The sequence below is a fragment of the Arachis ipaensis genome, chromosome B10 (assembly GCF_000816755.2).
Source record: "Arachis ipaensis cultivar K30076 chromosome B10, Araip1.1, whole genome shotgun sequence".
NCBI classification, from domain to species: Eukaryota; Viridiplantae; Streptophyta; class Magnoliopsida; order Fabales; family Fabaceae; genus Arachis; species Arachis ipaensis.
Window position 1 is genome coordinate 20,893,163 of NC_029794.2, and position 25,360 is coordinate 20,918,522.

The following is a 25,360-nucleotide window of genomic DNA, read 5'->3' on the forward strand; positions in this document are numbered from 1 at the left end:
TTCTTGTCCTTGCTCCTGCTCATATGACAAAGAAGAGGGCACAGAAAAAATAATAATAATAATAGGGATCCTTTATACCACAGTATAGAGGTCCTTGTGTGAGTAGAAGAAAAGAAGAAGAAAATCTAAACTCAGAGAGAGAGAGGGAGTTCGGATTTTTGGTGAGTGATGTGAGGAAGAGATGTTAGTAGATGAATAAATAATTAGAAGGAGATGAGGGAGAAGGATTTTCGAAAATTATTTTTGAAAAAGGGTTAGTGATTTTCGAAAATAGTTTTTGAAAAAGGTTAGTAATTTTCGAATTAAAATCAAAAATTAAAATAATTAGTTAATTAAAAAGAATTTTTGAAAAAGAGGAAAGATATTTTCGAAAATTAGAGAGAGAGAGTTAGTTAGGTAGTTTTGAAAAAGATAAGAAACAAATAAAAAGTTAGTTAGTTAGTTGAAACAAATTTTAAAAAGATAAGAAGTTAGGAAATTAGAAAAGATATTTTGAAATCAAATTTTTGAAAAAGATAAGATAAGAAGATATTTTTGAAAAGATATGATTGAAATTAGTTTTGAAAAAGATTTTATTTTTAAAATCACAATTAATGACTTGATTCACAAGAAATCACAAGATGTGATTCTAGAACTCAAAATTTGAATCTTTCTTAACAAGCAAGTAACAAACTTGAAATTTTTGAATCAAAACATTAATTGTTATTGTTATTTTCGAAAATTTGATATAAAAATAAGAAAAATATTTTTGAAAAATATTTTTAGAATTTTCGAAAATAACTAAGAAAAATGGAAAAGATTTGATTTTTGAAAAAGATTTTGAAAAAGATAAGATTTTTAATTGACAATTTGATTTGACTCATAAAAACAACTAGATTTTAAAATTTTTTGAAAAAGTCAAATCTAATTTTCAAAATTTTGAGAGAGAAAAAGGGAAAGATAATTAATTTTTTTTTTTGAATTTTGAATTTTTAATGATGAGGGAGAAAAACACTAAAATGATGCAATGCATGAAATTTTTAGATCAAAGTAATGAATGCATGCAAGAATGCTATGAAGGTCAAGATGAACATCAAGAACACTTTGAATGTCAAGATGAACACCAAGAACATATTTTTGAAAATTTTTATATGCAAAGAAAACATGCAAGACACCAAACTTAGAAATCTTTCATGTTTAGACTCTATGGATGCAAAAATGCACATGAAAAACAAGAAAAGATGCAAAACATGAAAACATTAAGATCAAACAAGAAGACTTACCAAGAACAACTTGAAGATCATGAAGAACACCATGAATGCATGAATTTTTTGAAAAATGCAAGATGAACATGCAATTGACACCAAACTTTCAACTTGACTCAAGACTCAAACAAGAAACATAAAATAATTTTTTTGATTTTTATGATTTTATGATTTTTTTTGTATTTTCTTTTAATTTTTTCGAAAATCATTTGAAAAAGAAAAATAAGGATTCCAAAATTTTTAATATGAATTCCAGGAATCTTATGCTCTTTAATCTAAAGCTCCAATCAAAGGGTCAGGCATGGCTTAATAGCCAGCCAAGCTTTAGTATGTAACTCAGACATGACACGCCTGACATTCCCTACAGTCATCCAGGCTTTAACATGCTTCATGAAACACTAGAATTCATTCTTAAAAATTATGAAGAAAAAATATATTTTTGAAAATATTTTTATTTTAAAAAAAAAATTTCGAAAACAAAGGAGAAAATTTTGAAAAGTTTTTGAAAAATTTTTGAAAATAAAACAAAAAGAAAATTACCTAATCTGAGCAACAAGATGAATCGTCAGTTGTCCAAACTCGAACAATCCCCGGCAACGGCGCCAAAAACTTGGTGTTGTTGCTGGATCAAAATTTGGCACTGATGTTACCGGACCAAAAGCTTGCCGAAAACTCGAACAATCCCCGGCAACGGCGCCAAAAACTTGGTGCACGAAATTGTGATCTCTGGTAATGGCTCCAAAAAAAACTTGGTGCTCTAATCTCAATTCATAATTTGTCACAACTTCGATACAACTAACCAGCAAGTGCACTGGGTCGTCCAAGTAATAAACCTTACGTGAGTAAGGGTCGATCCCACGGAGATTGTTGGTATGAAGCAAGCTATGGTCACCTTGTAAATCTCAGTCAGGCAGATAATAATTGATTATGGAGTTTTCGAAAATAATACTAATTAAACAGAAAATAAGGATAGAAACACTAATGTAATTCATTGGTTAGAATTTCAGATAAGCGTATAGAGATGCATTCGTTCCTCTGAATCTCTGCTTTCCCGCTGTCTTCATCCAATCAGTCTTACTCCTTTCCATGGCTGGCTTTATGTAAGGGCATCATCGTTGTCAATGGCTACATCCCATCCTCTTGTGAAAATGGTCCAAATGCTCTGTCACAGCACGGCTAATCATCTGAGATTCTCGATCATGCTGGAATAGGATTCACCCTCCTTTTGCGTCTGTCACTACGCCCAGCACTCGCGAGTTTGAAGCTTGTCACAGTCATTCAATCCCTGAATCCTACTTGGAATACCACAGACAAGGTTTAGACTTTCCGGATTCTCATGAATGCCGCCATCAATCTAGCTTACACCACGAAGATCCTGATTAAGAGATCTAAGAGATACTCATTCAATCTAAGGTAGAACAGAAGTGGTTGTCAGGCACGCGTTCATAAGAAATGATGATGATTGTCACGTTCATCACATTTAGGTTGAAGTGCAAATGAATATCTTAGAAGCGGAACAAGTTGAATTGAATAGAAAAACAGTAGTACTTTGCATTAATCTTTGAGGAACAGCAGAGCTCCACACCTTAATCTATGGAGTGTAGAAACTCTACCGTTGAAAATACATAAGTGATAATGGAGTTCATTGGTATCGGCCCCAGAGGGGAACCGGAGTAACCAAGACTGCGAATACAATGATAAAAAGTTCTATTTATACTAAACTAGTCACTAGGGTTTACAGAAGTAAGTAATTGATGCATAGATCCACTTCTGGGGCCCACTTGGTGTGTGCTTGGGCTGAGCTTGAATGTTACACGTGCAGAGGCTCTTTCTGGAGTGGAACGCCAGGTTGTAACGTATTTCTGGCGTTCAACTCTGGTTTGTGACTTGTTTCTGGCGTTTAACTCCAGACAGCAGCATAGAACTGGCGTTCAACGCCCTTTTACGTCGTCTACACTCGGCCAAAGTATGAACTATTATACATTGCTGGAAAGCCCTAGATGTCTACTTTCCAACGCAATTGGAAGCGTGCCATTTTGAGTTCTGTAGCACCAGAAAATCCACTTTGAGTGTAGGGAGGTCAGAATCCAACAGCATCAGCAGTCCTTCTTCAACCTCTGAATCTGATTTTTGCTCAAGTCCCTCAATTTCAGCCAGAAAATACCTGAAATCACAGAAAAACACACAAACTCATAGTAAAGTCCAGAAATGTGAATTTAACATAAAAACTAATAAAAATATCCCTAAAAGTAACTCGATTCTACTAAAAACATACTAAAAATAATGCCAAAAAGCGTATAAATTATCCGCTCATCAAATACCATGAGCCTAACTTGTTCCTTGGCCTTCAAACCTTGCATGTTGTTGTTGTGTCTTGCGCCTAACTTGAGATTTCTCAAGTTAGGCGCAGCCTTGGCAGAGTTGATGGAAGAGAAGTATGGACTATTATATATCGTTGGAAAGCTCTGGAAGTTAGCTTTCCAACGCCACTGAAATTACGTTCATTCGATCTCTGTAGCTCAAGTTATTCAGGTTTAAGTGCAGAGAGGTCAGGGTTGACAGCATCATTCGCCTTCTTCTCTTTTTCTGCGGAAACTCCATCGAATCCAGCCAAATGCTACCTAAAATAAACAGAATTTCACAAGACTCAAAGTAGCATCCAAAGTGGATAAAAGATAATTAATTCTTGATTAAGCTCAACAATTTAAATGCAAATTCACTAGGAAAAGATAGGAAAGATGCTCACACATCACAACACCAAACTTGAATTGTTGCTTGTCCTCAAGCAACCAAAACTAATACAAGATTAAGATGTAAATTTGCATGAGAAGTGAGAGTTTAGTTATGCTTGTGTCTCTTCTTAAAGTGGGATTTATCTATTGAAATTCTGAATAGTTTTTGCATCTCACTCTCCTTTGAATCAGAGGAATGTCAATGTCATGCGGAATTAAAATCCGGATCATATTATGAGTTTTCTGATCTTTATACCTCAGTTAAATCCTTGAACACATCAGATATCCCTTAATTCTCAATTAACTGGTGCTTTGCACCTTGATCCTAGCCGTGATTTTAAATGTTCTTTCTCAAGGGTTAATTGACACAAAAATACCACAAGCACTTAACTGGAGAACTCTTTTAAAGTTATGATTTTTTTCTTTCAGCTAATCCCAGACAATGGTGCTCAAAGCCTTTGGCATACTCTACTAATTGCAATTGATCTCGACTCTAAATGTTCTGTCTCAAGGATTACTTGACACAAGAACACCACAAACATATGACTAGGAAAATAACTCTTTGAGCTTTTAATCATGTCTGACCTCCCTAGTCATTGATGCTCAGAGCCTTGGACCTTACTTTTATATCCTCTTTTTTTTTGCTGTTTCTTTTGTTTCAAGGATTAACTGTCACTAATTTCAGAAAATTCATAATACTTTTCTAAATTCCTTTTCCTTATACGTCAACATTCCTTGATTCAAATTCAAACATGCACGGTTTATGTCATGCATTCATAATAACAAAGAATATCACCACATTTAAGTAAATCAGACTGTTCTTTGTTATAAACTCTATTTCTCATGTAATACACCTTTTTCTTCTTCCTTTTCTTTTGAATTCAAGTTCAGTGAGCAATACATGAGACACTTTTCGGAATTAAAAATCAAATAGCAAAATAAACAGTAAATTAAACTAGGACCTAGGAATTGAAATAACAACTGATCATGCAATAACAAGGTAGACAGAAAAACAGGAATATAACATAGTAAGAACGGGAAGGAATATAGAATGAAAGGAACTCAACCACCTCAGTTATTCTAGTGGCCATTTTCTTCTTCAGGCTGTGCTCCTCCGTGAAGATGATTCGCCTCCCTTTGATGCCATTAAAATAAACAGAAAAGCCACAAGCGAAGCTACAGCACCAAACTTAAAAGTTTGCTTGTCATCAAGCAAAGAAAATCTGAAAACAGGGAAAGACATAAAAAGTGCACGGAGGAGGAAAAATAAAAATTAAAAAAAATGATAAAAAGAAAAGAAAGCTTAAAACTATTTAAAATATATATAACCGGGTCGTACCAAGTAGTACCTCAAATGAATGAGGGTCGAAGGGAGGTAGGTGGGGGTGATCACGGGAATAAGGGAAAAGGGAATAAGGGGATGAAGAAGGGTGTTGTGGGGACCAGTTTGCATATATTTTTTTTTTTTCAACTCTTTCACGCTGAATTTGGAGATAGGCAAATTTTTTTTTTGAAGTGTTTGGTTCCTGTTCTAAAATAGTTACATGATCAAAATACACGTAAAATGAAAGAAAAACAGTAAAAACTCAATAAAAATAAAATAAATAAGAAAACCACTACTACGAAAAATAACTAAGGATACAAAATTATCGGGTTGCCTCCCGACAAGCGCTTCTTTACCGTCACTAGCTTGACGTTCAGTTCCTCTAAGGAGGAGGATCATAGGGGCTCAGCTCTTCACCCCTTACTTTGAACTTCTTTTCTGTGTCTCCATAAAGTTGCTCAATATGCTCTAGAGAGAGGATTCTGTTTACTACATAAATTCACATTGGATTGCTAGTCAACACCACTTTCATTCCTGGGAGAAACCTTCAGTGGGGATGACGTGGCGAAAATTGGTGAGTTAAGAAATTAATATAAGAGATACGTTGCAAGTACAGTTCTTAACCAACCAGAAATCCGCTTATCAATTTAGAAGGTTGTTACAAAATTTAAATTAAAATACTGGGAGTATGAGTCCCAGGTCGTCTCCCAACGAGTTGCAGAAAGATGTGCTACTTTATTAATCAGATGTTTTCAAAAAAATGGTTTGAGTTGAATAACAGGAAATTAAATTAGAGAATTTGTGTAATTTTAAATAAAAGCCTTGGCTGAGAGTAAATTAGTTGGAAGCCCTATTCTTGTTGGAGTACTCTCAAGATTAATTGATAATTGAGGGTTGTTCTGTTTAGTTATCCCTTACTAGGTAAGAGAAAGTCAAACAAGTTGGAAAGCTATTTCTATTCACAAGTCCCAATCCGCTCAATTAAAAAGGATTGGTGTCAGTGACTAGAGGGCAAACCAACAATAAATCCAATTACAATTTTTCTTTTAAGCATTCCAACTCAAGGTCTTCCTTTCAATAAACTCTCATCCAAGTTATGGAACTACTCGCTCATTGTGAATGTAGAATTCATAACATAGGAAAGGGAAATATATAAAGACATGATAAACAATAATCAAAGGGATCAATTAAAAATAAAAATAGTTCTTGTATTAATAAACTCTAAAAATAATCCAATAATAATTCTGAGTAAACAAAGGACATGGAAGAGTAAGAGACAGGTAAAGAAAACAAACTAGAATGACGAAATCTTGCTGAGGTAATAACTCTTCTCAATATCCCAATGCGAAAAGCAATCAAAATAAAATCCTAAGAACTATGAATGTGTAGAGAGAAAACCTAGAGGAGGAGTAAAACTAGATCTAAAACTGAGAATTGTCTGTAATGAATTGTTGTTTTCGTTTCTGCATGTTTCTTGGCTCTAGTCTGCTTTTCTGGGCCGAAAATTGGGTCAAAACAGGGCCCAAAATCTCCCCCAGTGAATTCTGCAGATTCTGCAGATCGCGCATGTCACGCGATCGCGTCATTCATGCGGACGCGTCATTCGGCGTTTTGCCTTGCCACGCGTGCGCGTCGTCCATGCCTCCGCGTCACTTGTGCAGTTCCAATCCGCGCGGTCGCGTGAGCCATGCGTCCGCGTCACTGCGATTTCCTCTATGTCGCACGGTCGTGTGAGCCATGCGTCCGCGTCACTTCTCGCTGGTCATCTTTTCAATTTCTTGTGTTCTTTCCATTTTTGCAAGCTTCCTTTTCAATCTCCAAGTCATTTATGCCCTATAAAGCCTAAAACACTTAACACACAGATCACGGCATCTAATGGAATGAAGGAGAATTAAAATACATAATTAAAAGTCTTTAGGAAGCAAATATTCAATCATGTAATAATTTTAGGAAGGAAATATAAATGCATGGCAATCATATGAATAAGTGGGTAAAGAATTGATAAAACCATACAATTAAGCACAATATAAACCATAAAATAGTGGTTTATCAACCTCCCCACACTTAAACATTAGCATGTCCTCATGCTTAGTTGAAGGAGATAAAATAAATGAGTAGGAACATGTAAAACTCATGTAATGCAATGCAACCTATATATATGAATGTAACTATATGATTCTTGTCTACTTGATCAAAAGTAAATAGGTTCTTCAAGACAATTACAATTCAAACTCCACTAATTCAATTCTTATACAGTAAGAATAGATAAAAATGCAAGAAGGTAGCTCATGAAAGCAGGGAACATATAATTTAAGCATTGAACCCTCACTGATGATGTATGTACACTCTAATCTCTCTAGTGTATAGGGCAATCACTCTATCCTTCTCTAATCATGCTTTCTAATTTTTTTGTTCTTCACCTAACCAATCAACAACATTTAATATATTAATGCAAACATCATGAGGTCTTTTCAAGGTTGTAATGGAGCCAAGGTAAGGGTAAGGATACATATATGGCTAAGTAAGCTTATAAATTGAATCTTTAATTAACCCAAGCTTCAACCCAACATATATATATTCTATATAACTTAAAATTCACACCCAGCTATCCAAAATTTCTCTTTCACATTCCATACTCATGTATCAACTTTTTATTTTAATTTTATCATACATGCATTGATCTTTGAATTCTTAACTTAGCATTGGGGTAATTTTGTCCCTTTAATTATTTATTGAATATTTTTGGATTTTTTTTAAAATAAACTAAAAATAAACATAGCTAATCAATGCACATAGATTCTTAATTCTTATAGTTTCACATGAGTAGGTACCCAAATTCCCATTGTATTATCATGACACATTCCCTTATTATCTTTTGTTCCCACAATTTCCCATACTTAATTAACACACACAATTCTATCTTAAGCTAACCAAAGATTTAATTGGGGTATAAAATTATTTTTTCGCTTAAGGCTAGTAATGTGGTAAAATACAGAACAAATGGGATTTAAAGGCTCAAAGTGGTTAACAAAGGTAATTGAAAGGGTAGGCTTAATTTGGATAAGTGAGTTTAAACAAGTAATGGCCTCAATCATATGCAAACATATAAATATATTAAACATTGGACATATAGGATGAAATAAAATGTAGATTACAATCATAGAGAAGTAAACACACAAGAATAAAATAATTATGGTTAAATAATGTAACCATGCATTTGGGCTCAAATCTCACAGGTTGTGTGTTCTTTAGCTCAAAAATCATGTTCCAAATACAACTTCAAGCAATTTTAACATAAAAGTTTTGATTAAAATTAGTGAAATTTTGTTCTAAAGATAGGGTCTTAAAAGAAACTTATTGTCTTTTCAATCAAGTAGAACATGCATGCAACTAATCTATTACTATGTAATTTATCCTATTCTACAAAAGCAAAACTAACTAAATATCCTAATGTATTGGTGTTAAGGAAGAGAAATTACCTCCAGAAGTCAGGTATTGACCGACCTCCCCACACTTAAGGCTTTGCACCGTCCTTGGTGCCATCTATCAGGAACAAGGGTGGGCTGGTAGCAGTATCTCCACAGTCGGGACCGTCATGGCTCCCTGTGCTGGTAAAGGAAGTGGAGTCCGGGGTGTCTGAGTCCTTGAATTTTCCCATAATCAGCTCCTTAAGGTATGTGAATCGGCGCTTGTTACGGCGCTCTCGCATCTTAGCTATCTGTTCCTGCCGATCCAACTTTTCAAGTATCTGATGGAGCAGTTGGGTTGTTGTAGGTGCTTGTGGTGCGGAAGGAGGAATGTCCTCATCCAGTTCGGTAGGCTGGCTAGTAATGGTTGCTGGGAGTCTAATATATTTCCCGTTAGGGACGTATTGATCATCCCGTGGAAGCATGTCTTTGGTGTCCCCATCTCTGTAGGAGACTCCGGCTGCTGAGGCGAGATCTGAGACCAAGGCGGGAAAAGGTAAGTTGCCCGCAATCTATACGTGTCCCATAGCATTCCGGATGTATCTTGGTAGGTTCAGAGGCTGGTCTGTAAGGATGCACCATTGTAGAGCGGCCATGTCTGCAGTAAAGGAGGACTCGTGGGTGCTCGGAAAGACGTAGTGGGACATGATCTGTGCCCATACGCGAGCCTCCAAGGTAAGTGCTGAAGCCGATATTCCCTTAGGACGGGAACGGTGGTATCCGAAGATCCATCTGTTGCCAGGTAGGGCGATAACTCTGAGAACAACGTCCCAGTCAAATTGGTATATCTGGCGCTTGAGTGAGGCTTCTTGAAAGGCGTCCAATCCTTCTGGAGCAGGGGGAAGATCTAGAGCTTGTTGAATAGCCTCTTCTGTAATGAGGACTTGCTTCTGACGTACATAGACAGACTGTAGGGTTGGCAGGTAGAAATTAGAGTAGAACTCAACTACCCAAGAAAGATTAACCTGCCTTGGCTGTCTCTGGAGGAAACCCCATTGTCTTCGTTCAATTTGCGGCTCAACAAAGGTAGCAATATTGGACGGGAGGATAAGAAGGTATTCGTTGTTGTAACTTCGTTCCGCCAGGATAGGGAACATCTGCTCACAGTAGCAATTGGGAAATCGCGCAGTGTCCTTTGTGGGGAAGGCTTTCTCCTTTTCATCAACCTTTATAATCCTCTTAATTCTTTTTGTTGAGGGCTTGACTGCAGTTGAAGAAGGCTCTGCCACTAATGCTCTTTTTGTTCCTATTCTTGCTGGTGGTTTAGGAGTAGCTTTCTCTTTTCCTTTCTTGGTGGCCATCCTGAAAAGGGAAAAAAGAAAGTAACATGAATTCAAAGGGACAGAGTAAGGAAGAGGATGGTATGGGTGGTAATCAATGCGCATTAAAGATGAATGAAGTTAACACATGGTCATGACTACATGTGAAAAATCATAAATGGAAATTAGCCAGTGCATATGATGACAATTGAATGCAAGGTGTTTATTGGCATGCATGCAAAGGCATGAGTAGCATAGATCAAGCGTTCAATGTCCATGTTAAATTACCACAGAGTTCAAACTAACAACCTGTTTGTAATAACAATTATGTTAAATTAATAAAATAATAAAAAGGGTTTTGGAAAAAGCGGGCATTTAGAGTAGTAGAATAAAAGAGATTCAAAATAGTGCACAATGCCATACGGGCGTTTTCACAAACACATAGCATGCATGGTGAGTAAATTATGGAAAATAATAAACGGAACATGCAAGCAACCCTTTAAAAATTAACATATAATTGCCAAACAAGTTCTTAACAATCCACAAGCAAATCTTAAGGAATAATAATGACCTTACTAAATATCTAACACCAATTAAAAGAAAAAGAAAAAGGAAAAGGAAAACATGGATAATGCAAGTAAAAAGAAAAGAAAAGAAGAAAACATAAATTAAGAAGAAGAATAGAAAAGTAAGAAGAGAAGAAGAAAAGAAAACCTTGGTAATGGTGGTGAGAAAGTAGAAAGTGAGAAAGAAGAAAGAAGGAAGAAATAAGGAAGGAAAAAGAGAAAATAGGATTTAGGGAGAAGAAAGATAAGATATTTGGCAAATCAGGGTAAGCTGTGCGGCGCAAGCGACGCGGACGCGTGGGTGATGTGTTCGCACGAATTGCGCTTAGATGGATTGACACGGTCGCGTCGGTCACGCGGTCGCGTGACACAGTTTATGCTACTGGCGCGAGGGCAGCCTCGCTCTGGCACAACTCTCTGTTCGAAATCTTAATTTTACCAAATTTTGGGTGACGCGATCGCGTGGGTCATGCGATCGCGTGAGTGGCCAATATTGGGATATGACGCGGACGCGTGGGGCACGCGTTCGCGTGGTAGGGACTGTGCGTCTAGCACTAGTCCAGCACCACTCCAGCATAACTTTCGGCTATGCACCCTTTTCACGTCGATTTTCAGGTCACGCGGCCACGTGAATGATGCGGTCGCGTGGGAGGCCAATGTTCCCACATGACGCGGATGCGTCAGCGACGCGGTCGCGTGGGGTGATTTGTGCCAAAGGCACGCCTCCAGCCATGCTCCTGCGTGACTCTCTGTTCGCTCTCTTATTCTATCTGAGCCACCTGCGACGCGGACGCGTCATTGACGCGGTCGCGTCGCGTGAAATTTTTTTTTTAAATAAAAATATGCAAATGCAGATGCAAGCTAGATGTGCGAATAAGGAGAAGAGTTATGGAAAAAGAAAATTAAGAATAAAGAAAAGAACGATCATACCATGGTGGGTTGTCTCCCACCTAGCACTTTGCTTTAACGTCCGTAAGTTGGACGCTCCATTAGCTCAGTCTTCGGCTATGTGTGGATCTTTCAAGAGGAAGATCTCAAGCTCCTTGTTTTTCTTCAACTTCTCGCCATGGTACAGCTTTAAACGATGTCCATTAACTTTGATGAGTTCAGAGCTTGAAGGGTGACTTAGGTGAAAAACTCCGTACGGTTCGGCCTTCTCTACTCTGTATGGACCTTCCCATCTTGATCTCAACTTGCCTGGCATGAGCCTCAGTCGAGATTTATAAAGGAGGACTAAGTCCCCAGGTTGGAACTCTCTCCTTTTGATGTGCTTATCATGTACAGCCTTCATCTTCTCCTTGTACAGCCTTGAGTTCTCATAAGCTTTCAGGCAAAGGCTTTCTAATTCTTGCAGTTGCAATTTCCTTTCAGCTCCGGCTGTTTCAAATCCCATGTTGCACTCTTTTACTGCCCAAAAGGCTTTATGCTCTACTTTAACTGGGAGATGGTAGGCTTTTCCATAAACTAAGCGGAAAGGACTCATCCCAATGGGTGTCTTGTATGCTGTTCTGTATGCCCAAAGTACATCTTGTAGCCTGGTGCTCTAGTCTCTCCTATGAGGTTTGACTATCTTCTGCGAGATACGCTTTATCTCTCTGTTTGACACCTCGGCTTGCCCATTAGTCTGAGGATGGTAGGCTATTGCAACTTTATGAATTATCCCATGCTTCTTCAGTAATCCTGTTAGTTTTCTGTTACAAAAATGGGTGTCTTGATCGCTCACGATTGCTCGTGGGGATCCAAAGCCACAAATAATGTGGTTTCTAACAAAGGAAACAACAGTGTTAGCATCATCAGTGCAGGTAGAAATTGCTTTCACCCATTTGGAAACGTAATCCACAGCTAACAATATATAAAAATGACCATTAGAATTTGGGAATGGACCCATGAAGTCAATGCCCCAAACATCAAAAACTTCACAGAAAAGCATAATTTGTTGAGGCATCTCATCCCTCTTGGATATAGTACCAAATTTTTGGCATGGGAAATAATATTTACAAAATTCAGCAGCGTCTCTAAAAAGAGTAGGCCACCAGAATCCACAGTCTAGGATTTTTCTAGCTGTTCTTTGAGGGCCAAAATGTCCTCCACTCTCAGATGAGTGGCAGGCCTCTAAGATGGACTGGAATTCTGATTGAGGCACACACCGTCTAATTACCTGGTCAGCGCCACATCTCCATAAATATGGGTCATCCCATATATAATATTTAGACTCGCTTTTCAGCTTGTCTCTTTGATGCTTAGTAAAGTTTGGAGGAAAAGTGCGGCTAACTAGATAATTAGCTGCAGGTGCATACCAAGGGACTACCTCAGATACTACTTGCAGGTTATCAAATGGGAAATTATCAGCTATAGGAGTGGAGTCATGCTTAATGTGCTCAAGGCGACTCAAGTGGTCTGCCACTAAATTCTGGTTACCACTCCTATCCTTAATTTCTAAATCAAATTCTTGTAGTAGCAGTATCCAACATATAAGCCTTGGTTTGGATTCCTTTTTAGCTAATAGATACTTTAGAGCTGCGTGGTCTGAGTACACAACTACTTTCGTACCAAGTAAATAAGCTCGAAATTTATCCAGAGCAAAAACAATAGCAAGAAGCTCTTTCTCAGTAGTAGTATAATTAGACTGAGCGGCATCTAAATTTTTAGACGCATAAGCAATTACAAAGGGGTCCTTACCTTCACACTGAGCCAGTGCTGCACCTACTGCATGGTTGGAAGCATCACACATTATTTCAAATGGCTGGCTCCAATCTGGTCCTCTCACAATTGGAGCTTGAGTCAGGGCGGTCTTCAGCTTATCAAATGCTTGTTTGCAATCCTCACTGAACTCGAACTCAATATCTTTCTACAGTAGTCTGGATAAGGGAAGAGCTACCTTACTGAAGTCCTTAATGAATCTCCTGTAAAAACCTGCATGGCCAAGGAACGAACGGACTTCCCTCACAGAAGAGGGGTAAGGTAAACTAGAAATAACATCCACCTTTGCTGAATCTACAGAAATGCTAGTATTAGACACAACGTGTCCTAGTACAATCCCTTGTTTAACCATAAAGTGACATTTTTCAAAATTCAATACAAGGTTTGTACTAACACATCTATCTAACACTCTAGATAAACTATCCAAGCAAAGATTAAAGGAATCACCATATACACTAAAGTCATCCATAAAAACCTCCATACAGTCCTCAATAAGATCAGAGAAAAGACTCATCATGCACCTTTGGAAAGTAGCTGGTGCATTGCACAAGCCAAAGGGCATTCTCTTATAAGCATAAATCCCAAAAGGACATGTAAAAGTGGTCTTTTCCTGATCTTCAGGAGCTATATGAATCTGGAAATAGCCTGTGTAACCATTTAAGAAACAATAATGTGATTTACCTGACAGGCGATCCAGCATTTGATCAATGAATGGAAGAGGATAGTGATCCTTACGAGTGGCCTGGTTTAGGCGTCTGTAGTCAATGCAGACCCTCTAGGCGTTCTGAACTCTGGTTGCCATGAGCTCTCCATGCTCATTCTTCACTGTGGTGACTCCAGACTTCTTGGGCACCACTTGTACTGGGCTTACCCATTCACTGTCTGAGATGGGATAGATGATATCTGCCTCCAGTAGTCTGGTCACTTCCTTTTTGACAACCTCTAAGATAGTAGGGTTCAGTCTTCTCTGGGGTTGACGGACAGGCTTTGCTCCCTCTTCTAAAAATATTCTGTGGACCTGAGGGTTGATGCCTACTATGTCTGCCAAACTCCAACCAATTGCCTTCTTGTGCCTCCTCAGCACACTAAGTAGCTACTCTTCTTGTTGAGAAGTGAGTTCCCTTGCAATGATAACTGGAAACTTCTGCTTGTCCTCAAGGTAAGCATATTTCAGGCGTGAAGGGAGGGGTTTTAATTCTAACTTCTACTTATGGTCAGGCTCTGGGGTGTCTGGAGCTGGTAACAATGGTAAAGCACTTTCATTGTCCTCTAAGAATGTCCCCACACTTGGACCTTGTCCTATGTACCTCTCTTCAAATTCCTCCTGGTGAACTTCAGCCACGGTTTCATCTATGATGTCACACTGGAGGATAGAATGATCCTCCGGAGGATGCTTTATAGCTTCATTCAGATTGAAGATTACTACTCGGCCATCTATTTCAAAAGAGTATGTTCCTGAAAAAGCATCCAATTTGAACTTTTTGGTCTTCAGGAATGGTCTTCCGAGTAGGATTGATGATGGCTTTTCTGAGTCATTTTGGGGCATCTCCAGGAAATAAAAATCAATGGGAAAGGTGAGCCCCTTAATGCCCACTAATACATCTTCAGCAACTCCAGCCACTGTAATAATGCTTTTATCTGCTAACACAAAATGAGCTGCCGACCTTTTTAAGGGAGGGAGCCTCAAATTATCATATATAGACAAAGGCATTATACTAACACATGCTCCTAAATCACACATGCAGTCAGAAAATATCACACCACCAATAACACAATTAACCATACATGGACCTGGATCACTACACTTTTTAGGTATACCTCCCATTAAAGCAGATATAGAACTACCTAAAGGAATAGTTTCTAATTCATTAATTTTGTCTTTATGTATACATAAATCTTTTAGAAATTTTGCGTACTTAGGTACCTGCTGAATAACATCAAAAAGGGGAACAGTTACCTCAACCTTTTTGAATATATCTACCATTTTGGGATCAGGTTCCAGCTGCTTCCTGGGCTTCCTTGCAAGTTGTGGAAATGGAATGGGAATGGTGTCCTTCACAGCTTCAGCATCCTCTGGTGCTTCTTCTCGTGGTAGAACTTCTTCTTTATCAACCATGTCCTGTATGTCCTCTTCCTCTTCAACATCTTCCACTTCCACTACCTCTTCAGCTGAGGCGTGTTCTGGTGGGTTTGGCTCCTCCTGATTCCTTTCCTGCAGTGTGGTTCCGGGCCTTAGGGTGATGGCATTGATGCCACCCTTTGGATTGGGTAATGGTTGAGAGGGGATTCCACTGGAGCTCAAAGGCTGGTTATTGGAGTTATTCATTGATCCAATTTGTGAGATAAGAGTTTGCAAGGTAGAGTTTAGACCATTTAGAGTAGAATTAAGGTTATTTTTCATGGCCTGTTGTCTCCGATCAATAGATTGTAGTAACTCATCATTAGCAGATGAAGAAGGATGAGTGATCTGAGAGGTCTACTGTTGGTTATTCAGTGGTCCTTGGGATTGCCTCAGGTGAGGTGCTCTGTATGGCTGGTTCTGGTTTTGCTGCCTGTTGTTGTTATTATTCCATCTCTGATTTCTCTGATTGTCTCTGCCTCCTCTATTATTGTTGTCCCTCCAATTCTGGTTAGAATTATCTCTCCAATTCTGGTTAGAATTGTCCTGCCATCCATGACTGTAACTGCCACCTTGATTGTACCCTTGGTTGGGGCGGTCATAGAAGTTATGAGTGGCTGCCACGGTGTTATCTTCCTGCTGGAGCTGCAGACATTCATCAGTATAATGGCTATAATCAGCACAGATTCTGCAAACTCTCTGTGGGACTAACTGTTGGCTTTGCTGTGGTGGAGAAGGTTGAACTTGCTGACTTTGTTGTTGATTCAATTGCATCTGCCTCAGTAAGTTGGTCATTTCACAGATACTCTGAGTTAGAGCAGCAGTCTCTCTGCTAGAGGATACTTCTGCAATAGCTTTTGAACGGCCTTGTTTCTACCTGTGATTCCGAGTAGATTCAGCTAAGTCGCTGATCAATTGCCATGCCTAATCAGTGGTCTTGTACTTTTTCATAGACCCATTTCTAGCACTTTCCAATGTGGTCTTATCTTGGGGCCTCATACCCTGAGTGACATAGCCGAGCAACACTATCTTGTCAATCATATGGTGGGGGCATGCTTCCAGAAGGTTGTTGAAGCGCTCCCAGTATTCATAGAGAGTCTCGGATTCGTCCTAAACAATCATGGAAATGTCTTTCCTCAGTTTATCAGTAACTTCAGCTAGAAAGAATTTTTCCAAAAATTCTCTTCTAAGTGTATCCCAGTCGGATACAGTTGCTGCGGGTTGAGTGTAGTACCACTCTCTCGCCTTTCCCTCAAGAGAGAATGGGAAGGCTTTTAACAAAATGGAAGTTTTATCTGCACCATCACGCTTGACAGTAGAACAGGCTGCTTGGAAGTCTCTAAGGTGCTTGATAGGCTCTTGAGCAGGTAAGCCATGAAACTTGGGCATCAAATTGAGCAGTGCTATTTTTATTTCAAAGTCTGTAGCCACCGCTGGGTGATGCGCTTGAAACGGTTGCATTGAAAAATTAGGGGCTCCAGCCTCCTGGATAGTAATTCTCCTAGGTGCTGCTATGTCACCTGCACGTAAATCAACCGAATCAGCAGAAAGGGAGCCTGTTTCTTTCTCAAGTGACGTTTCAGATCTGCCCTCAGAGAGGACTAACCGACGCCGAGCTTGCCTTATTCGTGAAATAGTTCTTTCAATCTCAGGATCGAATACTGGCAAGCTTGGATTAGGAAGTGAACGCGTCATCTAACGAAAGAAACATGCAGCTCATAGTAGCAAAATAAAATAAAATACAAATAAATAAATTCCAATTAATAACTTTAGCACTCTATTGAAACTCCCCGGCAACAGCGCCAAAAATTGACGTGGCAGAAATTGGTGAGTTAAGAAATTAATATAAGAGATACGTTGCAAGTACAGTTCTTAACCAACCAGAAATCCGCTTATCAATTTAGAAGGTTGTCACAAAATTTAAATTAAAATACTGGGAGTATGAGTCCCAGGTCGTCTCCCAACGAGTTGCAGAAAGATGTGCTACTTTATTAATCAGATGTTTTCAAAAAAATGGTTTGAGTTGAATAACAGGAAATTAAATTAGAGAATTTGTGTAATTTTAAATAAAAGCCTTGGCGGGGAGTAGATTAGTTGGAAGCTCTATTCTTGTTAGAGTACTCTCAAGATTAATTGATAATTGAGGGTTGTTCTGTTTAGTTATCCCTTACTAGGTAAGGAAAAGTCAAACAAGTTGAAAAGCTATTTCTATTCACAAGTCCCAATCCGCTCAATTGAAAAAGATTGGTGTCAGTGACTAGAGGGCAAACCAATAATAAACCCAATTACAATTTTTCTTTTAAGCATTCCAACTCAAGGTCTTCCTTTCAATCAACTCCCATCCAAGTTATGGAACTACTTGCTCATTGTGAATGTAGAATTCATAACATAGGAAAGGGAAATATAGAAAGACATGATAAACAATAATCAAAGGGATCAATTAAAAATAAAAATAGTTCTTGTATTAATAAACTCTAAAAATAATCCAATAATAATTCTGAGTAAACAAAGGACATGGAAGAGTAAGAGACAGGTAAAGAAAACAAACTAGAATGACGAAGTCTTGCTGAGGTAATAACTCTTCTCAATATCCCAATGCGAAAAGCAATCAAAATAAAATCCTAAGAACTATGAATGTGTAGAGAGAAAACCTAGAGGAGGAGTAAAACTAGATCTAAAACTGAGAATTGTCTGTAATGAATTGTTGTTTTCGTTTCTGCATGTTCCTTGGCTCTAGTCTGCTTTTATGGGCCGAAAATTGGGTTAAAACAGGGCCCAAAATCGCCCCCAGGGAATTCTGCAGATCGCGCATGTCACGTGATCTCGTCATTCATGCGGACGCGTCATTCGGCGTTTTGCCTTGCCACGCGTGCGCGTCATCCATGCCACCGTGTCACTTGTGCAGTTCCAATCCGTGCGGTCGCGTGAGCCATGCGTCCGCGTCACTGCGATTTCCTCTATGTCGCGCGGTCGCGTGAGCCATGCGTCCGCGTCACTTCTCGCTGGTCATCTCCTCAATTTCTTGTGTTCCTTCCATTTTTGCAAGCTTCCTTTTCAATCTCCAAGTCATTTATGCCCTATAAAGCCTGAAACACTTAACACACAGATCACGGCATCTAATGGAATGAAGGAGAATTAAAATACATAATTAAAAGTCTTTAGGAATCAAATATTCAATCATGTAATAATTTTAGGAAGGAAATATAAATGCATGCCAATCATATGAATAAGTGGGTAAAGAATTGATAAAACCATACAATTAAGCACAATATAAACCATAAAATAGTAGTTTATCAGGGGATCTTTTTGTTTCTCCATCCTCTGGTACTTTCTTCTTTTTGGGAACCTCCTCCTTGGTGGATGATGCATTTCTGACACCAAACTTAGGTTTGATGTCAGGAGGCATTTTATTGATTATCACCAAAGGAAGTTTGAGCTGCAGATTTTGCTGTGCATCATCAGGGAGTTCTTAAAGGTTTGGATCAATAAGCTCAGTCCGCATGCACCTCTCTTCTTCACTTGTTGAATGTATATCTTTGAAGACATGAAAGACCAATTGCTCATTATGCACTCTAAGTACTAGTTCACCCACTTATACATCAATCAGAGCTCTTCCAGTGGCTAGGAATGGTCTTCCTAAAATTATAGAGGCATTCTCATCCTCCCCTGTGTCAAGAATCACAAAATCTGCTGGGAGGAAGAACTTATCCACTTTGACCAAGATATTCTCCACTAATCCGTGTTCAGGCTTCATAGATTTGTCTGCCATCTGTAATGCTATCTTTGTGGGTTGTGCCTCTTGGATTTGCAACTTCTTCATCACTGATAAGGGCATTAGATTTATGCTTGCCCCAAGATCACATAGGGCTTTCTCAAAGGTTGTGCTCCCAATGGTGCATGGAATTTGGAAGCTCCCTGGATCCGGCATCTTCCTTGGCAAGTTATTCTGAATGATGGCACTACATTCTTTAGTCAGGACCACTGTCTCATCTCCCTTTAAAGGCTTCTTCTTTGACAACAGCTCCTTCATGAACTTGACATAGAGAGGCATTTGTTCCAAAACCTCAGCAAAAGGAATATTGATTTGCAACTTTCTAAAGACTTCCAAGAACTTTGAAAACTGCTTGTCCTTGGTCTCCTTTTGAAGTCTCTGAGGATATGGTATTTTAGGCTTGTACTCAGGAGCCTTTGGCAATGTAGGGTAAGTGTCAAGAGAGTTTGGGAATGGGTTGTCTGCACGCTTTGGAGGGACATGCTCTACTTCTTCCTTCTTCTCCTCTGGAACTTCTTTTTCAACGGGCTCTTCATTAACTTGTGCTTTCATACTTACCACTTGTCCATCTATCAAGGTGATAGCCTTGCATTCCTCTCTTGGATTTGGAATTGTGTTACCAGGAAGGCTATTAGTGGTCCTCTGATCAATTTCATTAACTCTTGTGACTATTTGACCCATCTGAATCTCCAAATTCTTGATTGATGCTCTGGTTTCCTGCACAAAACTCTTTATCATCTCCCAATTAGCATCTTCTTGGGATTTAGAGTTTGCCTGCTGAGACTGAAATTGGCGGTTATTGTAATTGTTCTGTTGGAAGCCGTCTTGAGAATTATTGTTGAAGTTCTGAGGTCTTTGAGGTTGGTCTCTCCACCCAAAATTTGAGTGATTTCTCCACCCTTGATTGTAGGTTTGAGAATAGGGATTATTATTGGGATTTTTAGGAGCACTCCCCGTGTAATTGACCTGTTCAGAAGGGGATTGAGTATAATCATAATTATTATTTTGTACAAAATTACCTACCATGTCATAGGAGGCCTCTTGAGGTAAATTTTGGGTGTTGATAGTTGAGACTTGCATGCCACCCATCTGCTGAATAAGTAGATTTATTTGCTGAGACATAAGCTTGTTCTGAGCAAGAAGAGCATTAATAGCTTCCACTTCCAACACGCCTCTCTTCTGAGAGGTCTCAGAGTTCACAGGATTCCTGTTAGATGAGTATAAATATTGATTGCTTGCAACCAATTCAATAAGTTCAATAGTCTCCTCTGGTGTCTTCTTCTTGTGCAATGAACCGCCTGCAGAAGTATCTAAGCTCATCTTAGATATCTCACCTAATCCTTCATAAAAGATATCCAGTTGGGTCCATTTGGAGAACATGTCTGGAGGGCATTGCCTAGTCAGTAGCTTGTATCTCTCCCAGGCTTCATAAAGAGTTTCACCCTCTTTTTGCCTGAAGGTCTGAACCTCCAAACTAAGCTTAGTCAGCTTCTTTGGTGAAAAAAATTTAGTGAGAAATTCAGTAACAACATTTTCCCAAGTATCCAAACTCTCCTTGGGTTGGGAATCTAGCCATAGTTTTGCTTTATCCCTCAGAGAAAACGGGAAGAGCATGAGTCTGTATACCTCGGAGTTCACTCCATTTGTCTTCACAGTATCACAAATTTGCAAAAAATCAGATATAAACTGATTTGGATCTTCATGAGGAAGTCCATGATATTGGCAGTTTTGTTGCACCAGGGTGACCAGTTGTGGCTTCAACTCAAAGTTGTTCGCAGCTATAGGAGGCACCACAATACTTTTTCCATAAAGATCCGCAGTAGGGGCAGAATAAGAGCCAAGCACTCTCCTTTGTTGATCATCCCCATTTGGATTTGCCACATTGGCATTAACAGCATTATTATTATCCATAGTGGACTCTGCAGACTTGTAAAGTCTTACTTGTTGTAAACGCCGCCTGAAAGTTCTTTCAGGTTCAGGATCAAAGTCTAAGAGATGTTCTTTATCTCTGTTCCTGCGCATAAACAAACTGAAGACAAGAAAAGATAAGACTCTCTACGTCAGAGTGCAGAGAAGTCCCTGTGAGGTAACCTGTGTAAAATAATAAAATAAAAATACGAATTTAATGAAGAAAGAGAAAAACAACCAAAAGGCACCAAACTTAAAATTTTTACATCAAAGACACTGTTTTTTTTTTTTTTGAAAATTAAAGACAAAAATAAAACAAAATTAATAAAGTATAGAAAAAATAATGGAAGGAACCAAAAACGAAAATAAAAGAAAATGAAAATAAAATAAAAAAATAAAAACGAACGAAAGTAAAAAAAATCAAAAGCAAAAAGGAAGTAAAACAAAGAAAACAGGGGCACAGGGTTATGAACGAAAAGGAAGGGAAATTAAAGGAAAAAATGAAAAATAAAAATTAATAATACTAAAAGTAAGTAAATTAAAAGAAAAATTATCTAATTTAAGCAATTAAATAATGAATAGTTGTCAATCACAATCAATTCTTGGTAATGGTGCCAAAAATTTGGTGTGAATTTTCTAACCACAAATTAACCGGTAAGTGTACCGGGTTATATCAAATAATACCTTACGTGAGTAAGGGTGGATTCCACGAGGATTGATGGATCAAGCAACAATGATTGATTGATTGGCTTAGTTAGACAAACAGAAAATAGTGTTTGAGTATTCAAAGAGCATTAAACAATCGTTCAGAAAATAAAATAGTAAAGTAAATAAGCTGGGAATAAAATATGAAGAAAACAGTTAAGGTTTCAGAGTTATCTATTTTTTCGGATTAACTTTTCTTACTAACTATTTTAATTATTTAGGATTTAATTTATGGCAAACTATATGTGACTAGACCCTAATTTCTTATATCTTTTTAGTCTCCTCTAAAATTCATTAACTGCCAATTCCTTGGTCAATTAATTCCAATTAGAAGCTACATGATCAAATTCCAGTTTATATGCCACAAAAATTCTAATTATCTAAAAATAAAAGGATTATATGTCACGTATCCCATTAAATCCAGATAATTAAAATTTAGGAGAATATGTTTTCAAGCTGTTGTTCAAGTAAAGAGCTTTTCCAAGTTTTACAAGAACTCAAATAGAAAGAGGGTCATACTTCCGTTCCACCCAAATTCATAAGATGAAGAGCGAAAACAATTCTTAAATCATAAATCCATACATGAATTAAAATAGAAAAAGCAATAAAATCAATTCATACAAATAGACAGAGCTCCTAACCTTAACAATGGATGATTAGTTGCTCATGGTTCAGAGTAGAAAATAGGAATTATAAATTGGAATGGAATAATGTTGAGGTGGGATCACCCTGTTGGAATTCCTTTTATATCTAATCCTAATTAATTTAAAATCTATTTTCTAAAATTAAAATAATATCTTTTCCTATTTTAAAATAAAATTTAAATTTAAATCAGAATTAATTAAATAATCCGCGCCTTGTAACGTGGGGACCACTTGGCTTCACTGGATCCACGCCTAACTTCATGCGGTTCACCACACAAGGCGCCTTACTTGGACTGAAGAGGAGGCAATGCGCCTTACTTGGAATACCATGCGCCTAACTTGTTCCTTGGCCTTCAAACCTTGCGTGTTGTTGTTGTGTCTTGCGCTTAACTTGAGATTTCTCAAGTTAGGCACAGCCTTGGTAGAGTTGATGGAAGAGAAGTATAGACTATTATATATCGTTGGAAATTTCTGGAAGTTAGCTTTCCAACGCCACTGAAATGACGTTTATTGGACCTTTGTAGTTCGAGTTATTCAGGTTTGAGTATAGAGAGGTCAGGGTTGACAGCATCATTCGCCTTCTTCTCTTTTTCTGCGGAAACTCCATCAAATCCAGCCAAATGCTACCTAAAATAAACAGAATTTCACAAGACTCAAAGTAGCATCCAAAGTGGATAAAAGATAATTAATTCTTGATTAAACTCAACAATTTAAATACAAATTCACTAGGAAAAGATAGGAAAGATGCTCACGCATCAAAAACCCTCAACCCAAGATTCTCGAACCTTCTCAGATCCAAGTTTGTTAATCCCACTTTCTTTGTCTCACTCACACTTTTCTTCACATTCTTAGTCGCTTCTTTTCCCTAACGTGTTGCTGACCTTTCACTTACTCGCAAGCAATACGGTGTCGTATCATAGCTAACAGTGAAATTTAGTCAACAAAACCCTAATTGGTTATTTCTTCTATTTTGTTTGAGTTCTTAGGGAAGAAGAAAGAGCAGAAAAGAATGGGTGAGGAGAATAAGGTAGTTGGAGAAGGTGAGAAGAAGAAAGAAGAAAGTGTTGGTGCCACTGCTGTTGTTGGTGATGGAGAGGAGGAAAAGAATAAGAAAAAGAATAAGAGTAAGAAGCAGGGGTTAATTTCTCGAATTTGGAATGGGATATTCAGAAGACGTAGTGATGATTTTGAGAAGAGGTTGCAATATATTTCCAAAGAGGAAGCTGCGGTTATGGCCAGGGTCAATCGGAGAAACCGGTCGTGGCGGAGAACTTCGCGCCAGATCATCATAATCTCTGTTATATTTGAGGTACATTTTCTATTGCTGGATGAATGGGTTTATCTTTGTGTGTTTTTGTTTGTTATAAATCATTTCTCATATGAATAGATTTGTGTATTTTAACATGCCATTCTATGCTAGAGTTTCTTTGAGCTTGAAGCGCGAAAAACTACAAACTACGACTCATGATAGCTATCTCAGAAATCAAATTAAAGATATAAAACTCTGAGCAATACTCATGATAGCCTTCCAATGTGTTGTGTGCTTTGTTTGAGCAGATATTGCCCTTAGCAAGCATGGAGAAGCTACAAAAGTCATTTTGGAGGAACAATTGAGTGCTGCTGAAATGGGACAAAGAATTAAGCTATTACAAGAAGATAGGTATTTATTTTACAAAAAATGCACTTTGATTCTTTTGCTGGAAAGTGTTATTTATCAGTGATCTTGTTTTATTATGGCGGACTCTTTATTTGTGTGCATGGTTCTACTTTATAATATTTTATTAATGAATTTCCTAATCCTTTTTTTTTATTTATACTTATCTGGATAGGTTCTTCTTGAGCTTCCATCTTCAAAGGGAGAAGCCATAGATGATGTAAGACCCAGAATCTTTGAAAAGTCTTATTATGATCAAGTCTCAAATCATATAGTTATTTATAGCCTTAATTTCGGAAATCATTTTATTAAAGATAATTAAGGCAAGTTGTGATTTATTGAATTTGAGATAAGTTATGATTTATTATCCAATTTTACAACTATTGGATTATTTTCTATATTCAAATTATAAAGTTGGTAGTTGCGAAATAATAAGGATTTCTATATGATTTGGATTAAATAAGTAATATTTTAAATATTAATACTGCTATTTTGGAAAATGAAGAAATTGAGTATATTATTTCTAATTATTTGGTTGGGACATTTTATTGAAAATAATTTATGAAATTGATGAGCAAATAGTATTTTCTATATACATCTAGTGTTGGATTTAATTTGGGTTTCAATTACTATATTATTCTCAATTTTATGTGAACTTACTATATTGCCCCTAATCTAAAACCCAACACACAAAACCCTAACCCAATTACCCAGTTCCCTTTCACCCTCAGCAAACTCACAAAATTTAAAACCCTTAGCAGCACCGTTTCTCTCCTCTTGCACCTTCAGTTTCACCTCTCATCACACAATACACTCAGAAGCAGCAGCAACGCTGCAATGAGAAAGAAGAGAAGCTGAAAAGGGAGATCAGAGAGTCGAAAGGTTCAGAGAGGAGGGAGATGTCGTCACCCTTGTTGCCGGAGCCGCGAGGAGCGTCGCCGCCAAAACAGTGCCGTTCGTCCCCGACCAGTCGTGGTTCTGCTATCCATCTCCCCGTTCCGTCGCCTGAGGAGTATCACGAAGGCGAAAGAGAGCTCGTGCGTGAGGGGAGCGCGCAGGGGAGAGGAAGGAGGCGCTAGTTGGCCGCCGTCACTCGCCGTTGTCGCTGGAGGTCTGGGAGCCGCCGTCGATCACCATTGAGCCGCGCCGAAACCAGAACTGCGAACGTGAGGGATGCGACGCAGGAGCCCGACGCGAGAAAGAGGGAGCGCGCGTGTGCGCACAGGGGAAGGGGACGTTGCTGAGCTGCCGCCGCCACTGCCGTCG

The 25,360-nt window shown here is 38.3% G+C and overlaps 1 protein-coding gene across 1 annotated transcript in view; it reads left to right on the plus strand.

Annotated features, from left to right (window-relative positions):
• The window catches only part of LOC110267569 (uncharacterized protein At2g24330-like), a 29,679-nt gene extending 5,783 nt beyond the window's left edge, over positions 1-23,896 (plus strand). Inside the window, exon 2 of the mRNA XM_021113270.1 lies at positions 23,427-23,896. Within this exon, the coding sequence (XP_020968929.1) occupies positions 23,450-23,827 (378 nt within the window). The 5' untranslated portion in view covers positions 23,427-23,449 and the 3' untranslated portion in view covers positions 23,828-23,896. The remainder of the gene's footprint in view (positions 1-23,426) is intronic.